Here is a 12,321-nt window from a genome sequence, read left to right as displayed (position 1 = left end):
CTGCTGCTTCTCTGTGCCTGATGTTCATTTGTGTTTACAAGTGCTTCTGGCCACCTGTGGTCTCTGAGCGTTCCTAGCTCTCTGACTTTGGGTCTCCTCCGCCCTCTGCAGTGCCTGCCTGTTTCCTGTGTTCCTGTCTTGTTCCTTCAGTTCCTTTTCCTCTGCAGTACCTGCCCGGCTCCTATATCTTTTCCTTGCTCCCGTCAGCCTCGGTCTCTCCATATTGTCCTGCCAGTCTCCATGCCTCTGTAGCGTTCCCATCTTCTCCCTTGTCTCAGTATTTCCTTTCTGTTCCCTCTTTCCCTTTGTGCCTGCTGTGTTCCCATCTGTTCTCAGTCGACCCTCCAGCTTCCGTGGCGATAGTCCCTCACGGGCCTGCCCCTAACTCTCCCTGTATAGGGGGCGGTCCACATGGTCAGCTCGTCCGAGAGGGGTTCGTCATCACGGTCCAGTGGGTCCACTCTCCGTTTGAATATACATGCTCTAATCGGACTGCACTCGGGTGACATCCGAGTGCAGCCAGATTCTTACAGCGTCACACAGTCTGTGAAAATAGGGCACTTTTTTGCCCTTTACATAAAAAAATATAAGGAATCCCTTGTTTTTTTGAAGCTGGAGAAACTTACACAGATTATTTTTACTCTAATTATCATCATTTTATAGTGAATGTAGCTGATGTCTTCATATCTGAATTATTGGCTGTAGACATGTATCACTTATAATAATGATTTATTATGGTTTTGGAAAGGTGTCTGTAAAAGTTATTGTCTGTCCGTAATTTTTTGATAGGTTGTCCAGGAAAAATAAAAAGTCAAGTTGGCAACCCTGGGACCGACATGGCCTTCATTAGGTCCCCGAATGTGATGGTAATCCATCTGCACCCTATGACTACTTCATGGGGTGGAAATGGGAGCTGGTACATGCGCACACCAGCAACCAAACCATTTAAATGCTTCTGTCAATGATTAACAGCAGCATGTAAATAGTTAACAGCAACAATCAGAACTAGCTCAGTTCCCCCTCTGTTAGAGGCATGTCTTGCCTGTATAACACACCAATCAACTGTCTTATGGAGAGCAGGCTCAGCTCCTGCACCTGATCCATACACCCTGACAAGGATATAATTACATTCATGTGTGAAAAGCAGTTAATAATTTTCCATGATAAACCCTGATCAAGTCATTGTGGACCTCAATGTTGATAATAGATTGGTTACAGTCGAGCTTTGGAATAATTTGTTTCGCTGTGATGAGCGAGTCTATACTGTACTTTTCATTGAAATATTAATCTTTCTTTGAATATTTATATGTTAGGAGTTAAATAACAGTTTGCAATTATACTGCTACATTATCATCACTGAACTATATCTGTTGGGGACAAATCAAGTTTTAATTATTATCAGTATTCACAATACGGGGCACATTACAGCAGACGCTAGGCAGCAGCTTAATTACTACCAGCCAGTTTCTGAGAGGTCCCTTAAATATGAGCCTTTCTTTATTCATTACATTATTGAATACTCTTGGGAGATTTAAACATGCTTCTAATTTTTACTAAGACTAACAATTCACAGGAACACTGAGGTCATTTTTTTTTCTGTTTTGTATAATAGTTGTTAAGTGAAAAAAAAATGAAAGTTGCGTCGAACGTAAACCAGATGGAATGGTACAAAATCGTCTTAGCATCTCTAATAGGAAGCACAGTAAGGCTGTAATAGATTCTGCAAATTGCAAACAAAATGCTTTGTTTACATTACTGTCAACAACTCTAAAGCTTCAACCGGAGACGCAAACACATATGTTTATAGTAAAGCCCAAAATGTAGAACCCTATTTTTAGAGTTCAGATTTGTCTTTAAATATGAGTTTTATTGCTGTATGCAAGGATGTATTGAAGGGTTTCCTTAAGAAGAGGATTGTGTCGTAAGAAGACGTTGACTCTTCGAGGATTCCTGGTGTGATTTTCATGATTAGGTAGCATGAGCAAGCAAACTGTTACTGTAACATACGCCTTTCTTTAGTCTGCATAATTCACCTGCCGTAAAATTAGCTATGGCTGCATGACTTAATAGCAACACCTCATTATTTTATTATTCAGTATTTATTCCAGTGTTTGACGCCTCATGAAATTGCTGCTAATGTGTTATAGAAGGGCAAGTCTGACACAAGTGAGAACAATTTTATTTCCTACGCATTCCTTCCTGCTGGTATGTCCTTCCCTCCCTTGCTAGAAGTAGCTAGAGTAAATACTTAATTTGCTTCAATTATAAGCCTGTCCTGCTCAATTAGAAGCTGCAGGGATATGGAAAGGCAGAATTACACTTAGGAGCTGACAAATCCTCAGAGCCCAAAAACTGATGTCTCTTTCTGGAGCTACTGTAATTCCATTACTTTTATGTCAAGTCAATCTAGCCACTTAATCTTTATTGGTGCTTTCACACTCTTTGTGGTGTTCCTTCATGGTCAGTTTGATGAAAGTATCTTGGGATTAATTAGTAGGTTACTCCCAAGGATCACTGAAGTCTCAATTATCTTAACTTATCTGAACTTTTGGATTTTATCCTTGTAGTAGCACCACGATGACATTTTCTACCCATTATTTCAAAACTCATGGATTTGATTCTGAAGCATGACCCAAGACAATAAGAGGCTATGAAGATTCAAGCAGAAATTATCATCTCAAAAAAAAAATCCAAAACACTCTTACAGATTGAAGTAAATTAATGGCCATATAAAATGTTACCCTTTCAAGTGATGGATGAAATATCGGTATTTGAGTGGTATTTCCTGATGAAGAAGTCGGTTAGACTTTTAAACGCGTTGAATAAACCACCATCCTTTATGTGATACACCTTTGAACTTTCAATTATTTGGAAGCATGGACCATATCCACATAAACTCTTTCATCCATATATAGTATGGTCACTTGCTGACAAGTGGATCTGCTGCAGCGGATATTTCTTGGTATGCTATATCGATAGCGCTATCTGGTGAGTAGAATCTAATTATATTCACTCACTCTATATTGGATAAGACCCTATTTGCTCTGATCTCTCCAGCAGTTTTTCGTTTGACTGTTTCAAGTGGGCATATAGATATATTAGAGGGGTGTCTTCCAGTCATGATTTCTTTCTGTAAGGGCTCGTTTAGGCGACCATATTTTTGGCCTGATGCAATGTTATTCAGTGGCGCCATGCATATGTCCAATTTTTCCTTGGACGGAGTCTGTCTAAGAAAACAAAATTGCAGCACGCACAATTTGCATCTGATATTTGGATCACACTCGGCAATGCAAGTCAATGAGTCCATGCAAAATATTGTACTACACTTGGATGACAACTGAGTGCAGTCCCATTTTCTTTCACTGACAGAATGGATAGGTTTTTTTTCTCCATCTTCTCATCTGAGAAAATCGGATCGAAATATGATCACACTCTGATTACACTCTGATCAGAATTTGAGCATTGTATGTTTAGCATAACCAGACCGATTTTCTCGGATCAGAGAAAATACTGTCGTGTGACCCCGGCCTAAGTCAGAGTGGAGAGCTACCTGTAAATAGTGGTCTCTCTCTCTGGTAAATTCGGCTCATCCATGTTTTATATGACCAACCAGTCATTTAAATAATCGTAAGTAATATTACATTTTTCCAGCAGTGGCCACCAGAAAGGAAAAAAAATACCCATTGGCAGTTTCCTTGCTGATTACTTATAATCTTGAAAAGATGGTAACAAATTGCAAGCTTTCGAGGCTACTCAGGCCTCTTCATCAGGCATAGACTGAAAGAAATTCTGAAGAATCACATCACATATTTATACACAACACAGCACAGAGCTGTCATTATGGGAGAGTGATAAACAGTTGTGTCCATAAATATTGGAAAGTTCCTAGATAAGGAGTGAATGTTTTGCTGTCCTCTGATTGGGGTCTGGTACTGTTATGATGCCCCATAAGGTCTGAATGCAAATTCCTTAATTGATGTAAAAAGACATAAATTCATGCGACACATTCATTCCTGCACTAAGTGTGGCAAAGGTTGGTTGTCATAAATTCATACTCCGAGATTCTCCTGTCTCTCTGAGATTTGAAGTTACCTTTCAATACAAGTAATTTCAAGTCCATGGTGCTATGATCAGACATACAGAAATGTTTGGCCACAGGTAGATCCATTCTTTTTTCTTTTATTGTTTGGCAGAGAGAATTTATCCTTGTTCTCGGTTTCTGCCCTGTCTCCCCAACATACAGACCCTGAGTTGGATATTTAGTGCAAATAATTAGATACACCACATTAGAAGTGATGCAGCTGAAAGTACCTGGTATCTTGTAGTCCTGATGTGAATTGGGGATCTTGATCTTGTCCGTGGTCATTATAAATGGACAGGTTTTACATTTTTTCTGGAAAGGTTCCTGCAGCTGTTGGAGAGGACAGCGAGTGTTAGGGCTAGCGGAATGCACCGAGTAAATATAGACGTTTATTATAATTGGTGTGTTCGCAGCCCGGGGTCCACCGTGCAGGAGGAACCTGCTGCTAGTGAATAGTGGCACTGTTTGGCGGTATAGACTAGCTCTGTTACTTCACAAAGTAGCCATGAAAGGAAAGCACTGCGCCCTGTTAGTCTCACAGGAGCACAAGCTTACTGCCGAACTGATAGCAGACAGTGGTTATGCAAACACGCACTCTCCTCACCGCAGGAGCTGGTATTATAGGGGCTTATTTCAGCCAGAGCCCTGAATACATTCATACAATCTCCTCACCGGAGGTGCCGGTATTCTAGGGGCTTATTTCAGCCGGGTCCCTGAATACATTCACACATAACCACACTGGTGCAAAGCACATACTTGGATTGATACTAGCGCATGGCTGTGCGGCCATGCAAACCTTTTTATAGCTGCGGCAAGTACAGGACCTTCCTAGAAAGACCAATGAGAGGCTGTCGCAGAGCCTGAGCAACTTCAGGACCTTCCTGGAGAACCAATGAGTTTTGCTGCAGTATCTAAGCATGTGACCCTCGATCTCTAATGAGAGATCTTACCCCGGGCATGCTCAGAAACGGAAAAACAGGACTTAGTCCCAAAAGTGTCTGCTTGCCGCTGCCCAGCACTGGCTTCAATGGCAGAAGCTGGAAAAACAGCAGTAACCCTTTGCACAGAGTGAAACTGAGCAAGATGTTGGGACCGACGTCTCTGTTGAACAGGCTCCACTGTGCAGGGGAAGAATGGGAGACCTCAGCGGAGATGGCCCGAGATTCCCCCTGTGCAGAGGCGGGAACTCGACCCCCAACAGCGAGTTTCTGACAATGATACGTCTTAGATTTGGGGGCTGCCTAAAACACAGTAGTGGGAGGCCTGGAAAAATGAATTGTAATCAGGCATTTTTTGGTAGTAAAGGTTGTAATTTCTGTGCAGCTCCCCTTAGCGCCTCCAGATTTGGATTGTAGGTGACTACTAGAGGTACCCGGATATTTTCTTCTTTAGCTTTGTAATGTAGCAGGTGATTCCTTGATATTCTGGTGGCTCTTGTGATCTGGTTTTCAATTGTTCTTGGATGGTAACACTGATTCAAAAAGGCCTTTCTGAGGCGACCAAGGTGTTCATCTCTATCCATGGGGTTGGAACATATATGATTGTATCTGATTGCTTGGCTGTAGACAATAGAGTTTTTTATGTGTTTTGGATGGAAACTGTCTCATTTAAGGTATAAAAAACTAGAGGACATGGAGTACAATAAACACCGACAGATTGAAAAAGTAAAACAATCATTTTATTAATGCACTTAAAATGTACAAAACCAGCCCAATCAAAGGGCAAAATACAAAAAAGAGGAAGGATACAAGGAACCTGCTAGCACAGCAGGCTATCTGGACCAATAGTGCAGCATATGCATGGACACGTACAGCAAATCCTGAGACAGGGGAGGGGGGAGAGAAAGTATAGTCTAAGTAGATCTAACATCCAGGTCCTGCACATAGACTCCTATAGATGCTACCATAAATATGGGATCCCCAAACTCCCTACAAGTCCCAATAGGATGCCATCACTCACCCATAGTCGACAGTGTCCTAGGTCCTCCTGCTGTGACCCCTTGACGCGCCTTTCGCGTAAGTGCTTCTTCAAGAAGCTTGAATATAAAAAAACAGTCAATTCTCTACAATGTCTTTAAACAAAATGCTGGATTCATTTTTCTCATGTCTGAAACAATAAATAATTGAATATAATCCAAAGAACAAATATGGGAGAACATTCAAACAATAGCAGATAACACTCTCATTATACTGGCTGAGGAAAAGTTTTTAGGATCTCATCTGGAGACATAAATTAGTTAATACAACGATTGTAATCAATTGGGCCAAACAAGAAAGTGAATAATTTTAGATACACTTCTGTTTAGCACTAGAAGAAACAGTAGGAAAATATACTTTTGAATGGGTTAAATTTAGGCCACTCTGGGTCTGATTGCAAAAAAAAGGATGTTGTAAAGGTTGCTTTCCGCATTGTGAACAATTTGTTACTATTATTCTGACTGTATCAGGTGTGAAGAGAGGAATTGCTTGTTATGCTCATTAGTATGCACAGTAAAATCTTTATATAATCTTCTATTTTTAATGTTTTTCATTTGCATTACTTTCAGGTGTATAAGAAGAAAACTGAAGCTGCCAAAAAGGAGTATCTAAAGCAACTGGCTGCATACCGAGCAAGTCTGGTATCCAAGGTAATGTCAAATATTTACCACCCGTCTTACCGATATTACTTAAATAGCTTCTCAAACTTGTTTCCACAACTTGCTACTTTTTTGAGGTGTGTTGTTTTTAACAACTTAGCATTTCTTGAGTGCTTTCGACAATCAGTAAATCAGATCTAGGACTATCAGATCTAGGGAAATATTTTATCTTTCTTCCTTTTGAGTTACACAATATATGATTACATAAAGGTAATTCGCCTGAATCCTGGCTTCAGATCAGTATGTCGTTTTATCCAAACTGTAGCCATGTTGAGTATCTAAATCATATAACTAAACAATTTCTAATACATTTGAATATGACTTAAAAATGGAAAATCATCCATTTTAGCGTGACCATATTGTCATTTGCCACAATTTTGTAACACAAGTATAACTCGGAAACAAAGTAATTCTAGGGAGTTCTGTAACCTACAAATGTAGCTTTACAGTTTTGATAGATTTACTGGACAATTGAAATTAACATTATTCTGTGATCCTATCTGTTTCTGACAGACATCCTATTCATTTCTGTTACAGTTTTCCTTATCAATGAATTAAAGAGCATCTCTAGTAATCTACAGGGTGGGCCATTTATATGGATACACCTAAATAAAATGGGAAAAGTTGGTGATATCAACTTCCTGTTTGTGGCACATTAGAATATGGGAGGGGGAAAACTTTTCAAGATGGGTGGTGACCATGGTGGACATTTTGAAGTCGGCCATTTTGGATCCAACTTTATTTTTCCCAGTGGGAAGAGGGTCATTATTATTATTATTAATATTTATTGTTATAGCGCCATTTATTCCATGGCGCTTTACATGTGAGGAGGGGTATACATAATAAAAACAAGTACAATAATTTTAAACAATACAAGTCATAACTGGTACAGGAGGAATGAGGACCCTGCCCGCGAAGGCTCACACTCTACAAGGGATGGGTGAGAATACAGTAGGTGAGGGTAGAGCTGGTCATGCAGCGGTTTGGTCGATCGGTGGTTACTGTGTTACTGGGTCATGTGACACATCAAACTTATTGAGGATTTCACAAGAAAAACAATGATATGCTTGGTTTTAACGTAACTTTATCCTTTCATGAGTTATTTATAAGTTTATGACCACTTATAAAATGTGTTCAAAGTGCTGTCCATTGTGTTGGATTGTCAATGCAACCCTCCTCTCCCACTCTTGACACACAGATAGCAACACCGCAGAAGAAATGCTAGCACAGGCTTCCAGTATCCATTGTTTCAGATGCTGGAGTCATCTGAAGGCAATTGTCCAGGCTGTGAATATACAAGATGTGCATCATCTGAAACAACGGATACTAGAAGCCTAGCATTTCTTCTGCAGTGTTGTTATTCGGTGTGTCAAGAGTGGGAGAAGAGGGTTGCATTGACAATCCAACACACCAGCACTTGTAAACTTGTAAATAACTCATGAAAGAATAAAGTTACATTAAAACCAAGCACACCATTTTTTTTGTGAAATTCTCAATAAGTTTGATGTGTCACATGACCCTCTTCCCATTGAAAAAATAAAGTTGTATCCAAAATGGCTGACTTCAAAATGGCCGCCATGGTCACCACTCATCTTGAAAACTTTTTCTCCTCCCATATACTAATGCGCCACAAACAGGAAGTTGATATCACCAACCATTCCCATTTAATTTAGGTGTATCCATATAAATGGCCCACCCTGTATATATAAATGTCTTCACATATGGACCTTAACTTTAAATTTCCAAACGGAATTTAAAAATGAGTGCATTATCTGGTGTATTAGCTTTATTTGTTTATTTCAATATGGTGCAGGTTAAGAGAAAACTTGACTTACAGCAGCCATTTATTCCTGTCTGAGAAATTAAAGTCTTGTGATCGCAGCCGCCTCTGCAATGTTTCAAATGATTACATCAAAACAGAAAGGTGCTGCAGAAATGTTTCAAAATTACAATTTTTATTTAAGTATACAAGATACACAAAAAAGGATTTTAAAAAATGGCAGGCGCCAGAAAGGGCTGAAGAGAATTTACTATGGGGCTGCAGAACATATTATATTCAATGGAATACCGATAAAGTAATGTGCACATATTAAAGTTCGTTATTAAAGTGTATTCCACAGTGGGAAACATACAATCCAGTTAGAAAAGTAAAATCCTAATATAAAAACAAAATGAGCAAATACAATACTGTATGTAAAACGTAATAGTGCATGTAAATTACATAGACTCGCTAACCCAGTGTGAGCATGTTCCTATACATTGCATGCATACCAACTCATACTCCGACCCATTTTTCTCTATTTTTCAGTTAGAAAAGTAGTTAAATACCACAATTACATGATGTGAATATGGAATCTTGCCAGAGTGTAGCCCAGCACCCCCAACGTGCATTTCACCCAGCTTCGTCAGGGGGTGTTTCGGTTACTTTGCACTGCATATAGGCTTCAGGGCTTCAACTGGTCTAAATGTTTCAAAGAAGCAGATTATGCTATAATATGGAAAGAAATGGCATGTTTTTGGAAACCAGCTGCCTTTTAGGAAGATTTATCATGTCTGGGATATAGATCCACTTTTTCTGTAACATGGCAGACAAAAATAACAGTATTCTGATAGTGAATTAGAGAAAAAAGGAGAAGTTGGCATCACAAACTTCTGATATATGAAGTGAAAACTTCACAAATGTACTGTATATGAGGATTTAAGAGTATGATGAAGGTTTAGTCTCTTACTGGGTGTGTGTTGTTCTGATGCTATGCTCATTACTCTATGGCACTATGTAGTTTTGTAACTAAAAAGTATAAATTCCGATTATATTCAGCTTGTTATAATGAAGAATAAAAAGTTGCACATTCCCTTTATAAAAAAAAAGATGCTACACATTTATTTAGGCATGTTGCTTTTCTTCATGCTATTTAATCTAACAAAGCAAACCATTTATATAGTGCTAAGCTATTTACTTAGATGATGTAGACATCCAGCATTTTACCTGATGCTATTATACTTTATGTAATAGGTGACAAATTGTTTTACTCTTCTGATGAATACATGTTTACAATGTAGAATACCGAAAACTCATTCATTACTGGACCAGTTCCCTAGAGAAATAACGTATATTCACTCCATAAATTGACCCAGTACAAACTTCACACAAATTCATTAATTGAATTTGTAATGTGCTGCTAACCCCTGGGGGGCTTAGATGAAGATCAATCAAAATTCCGGCCACTGAACATGCAATTTATCATACTAACGATCTTTCCTCTAACCAGAACTTGCAGATTACATTAAGTAGCAGTGGCTTTGGCGCTTGTAACATAAGTCAGTTGAGTTAAATTGGGGGTACTTCAAGTAATTTATATAAGACAACATTTACAGAACTATTGTTACTCAAGACTGTGATCATATAATGAGGAAACAATAGTTAATCTACATTAGCTGTCCTGTCTGCTGTTACCAACCACTTTGGAGTATATATCACACTGAAAGGTGACATTAGGGTTAAATGTACATTCCCAGGTAAATGGTAAATGGTCATTCCCAGGTACTGCAGCTCAATTCCTATGGAAGTGAAACCCTATTAATTTTTAAATGAAGCAATATATGGATAATTAACATTTACTAAGGCTTTTTTAACTCAGCAGAATTATATGCATGGAGCCTACTTACAGTTGTATGAAGAAGTGATGCCCCCTTCCTGATTCCCTGTTCTTTTGCATGTTTGTCACACTTAAATGTTTCAGATCACCAAATTGTTACAGGAAAGATAAATATCTTGGTACCGTGTTAGCCAGTAGATAGAAAAATATTTAGAATTGAGAGTTCTCATTGGTTGATACCTTTTAATGGCTAACTGAAAAGATGGTAACAAATTGCAAGCTTTCGAGACTACACAGGTCTCTTCATCAGGCAAAGACTAAAAGAAGTTTTTCCTTTTTTTTTCTGTGCTATGTTGTGTATAAATATTCAGAATCACATATTTATGCACAACATAGCACAGAAAAAAAAAAAAAGGAAAAACCATGGATAAGGCAGGTGACATGAAGCAGAATTACTATGAGTGATAAACAGTTATGTCCATAAATATTGGGCCAGTTCTTAAATAAGGATTGTTTTATTATAAACATAAAAAACACCATCATATGTTTCTCAACGCAGTGATCCAGAACGTGTTTCTCAACGCAGTGATCCAGAACACTGCCCCCATCCCTTATGGGAAATATACAAATGCATGTAGAAAAGCCGCGGAGACACCATCACGTGTTTCTCAACGCAAGCAATAAATAGCCAGGTCTTTCACCGGGAAGGAACAACCACGGGAAGGGCAGCATCCAAAAGGAAAACCACCTATGCCAAAATATGGTATCCATCCACAGACAGCTGTTTCGGGGTATTTGCCCCTCACCAGTGTGGAGTAGGAAACTGGCTATTAGGAGCAGTGCCTAGTAAAAGGACTATAAACATAAGGATGAATGACCTCGGGTAGATCAAAACATCCAACACCGCAGAGACAGCATCACGTGTTTCTCAACACAGTGATCCAGAACACTGCCCCCATCCCTTATGGGAAATATGCAAATGCATGTAGAAAAGCTGCAGAGACACCATCACGTGTTTCTCAACGCAAGCAATAAATAACCTGGCTATTTATTGGTTATATATGGTGTACCTAATTATTTGTACTAAATGTCCAACTGGGGGTCTGTATGTGGGGGAGACAGGGCAAAAGTTTAGAACAAGAATGAATTCTCACCGCCAAACAATAAGAGAAAAAAGAATGAATCTACCTGTGGCAATACATTTTTGTCTCCCAAATCATAACATTATGGATATGAAATTACTTGTGTTAAAAGGTAGCTTCAAATCTCAGAGAGACAGAAGAGTCTGGGAATATAAACTGATGACGACCTTTGACAGTCTTAGTGGAGGAATGAATGTGTGGCATGGGTTTATGTCTTTTTACATCAACTAAGGAACTTGCCCCTCAAACTATGAGGGGTCATCACAACATAGACCCTAATCAGAGGACAATAAAACAATAATTATCTAAGAACCGGCCCAATATTTATGGACATAACTGTTTATCACTCATGGTAATTCTGCTTCATGTCACCTGCCTTATCCATGGTTTTTCCTTTTTTTTCTGTGCTATGTTGTGCATAAATATGTGATTCTTCAGAATTTCTTTTAGTCTTTGCCTGATGAAGAGACCTGTGTAGTCTCGAAAGCTTGCAATTTGTTACCATCTTTTCAGTTAGCCATTAAAAGGTATCAACCACTGAGGACTCTCAATTCTAAATATTTTTCAGATCACCAAACAAATTTCAATATTAGACAAAGATTACACAAATAAACACAAAATTCAGTTTTTAAATGAAGGTCTTTATTATTAAGGGAAAAAGAAATCCAAACCTACAGTGTCCTGTGTGACAAAGTGATTCCCCCCCCCCCCTCACCCCGTAAAACATAAATTAACTGTGGTTTATCACATCTTTGGGAAGTTCTGAAAAGTAGATGTCTGAACTTCATGAGGTTCCATTTTTGTCTGAGGCTAACTAGTGACTCTAAAATAGAATATTATACCTGAATAATATATTTTATGGATTAT

General features: G+C 38.8%; 1 protein-coding gene across 2 annotated transcripts in view; it reads left to right on the top strand.

Annotated features, from left to right (window-relative positions):
• The window catches only part of TOX (thymocyte selection associated high mobility group box), a 422,063-nt gene that overhangs the window by 393,991 nt on the left and 15,751 nt on the right, over positions 1 to 12,321 (top strand). For both annotated transcript variants that reach the window (XM_069731383.1, XM_069731382.1), the window contains one exon: positions 6,627 to 6,707. In XM_069731383.1, the coding sequence (XP_069587484.1) occupies positions 6,627 to 6,707 (81 nt within the window). The remainder of the gene's footprint in view (positions 1 to 6,626; positions 6,708 to 12,321) is intronic.

Source organism: Ranitomeya imitator, chromosome 6 (assembly GCF_032444005.1).
Source record: "Ranitomeya imitator isolate aRanImi1 chromosome 6, aRanImi1.pri, whole genome shotgun sequence".
Lineage (NCBI taxonomy): Eukaryota > Metazoa > Chordata > Amphibia > Anura > Dendrobatidae > Ranitomeya > Ranitomeya imitator.
The sequence above is the reverse complement of the archived record's forward strand: the minus strand, read 5'-3'. Positions and strand labels throughout refer to the sequence as shown.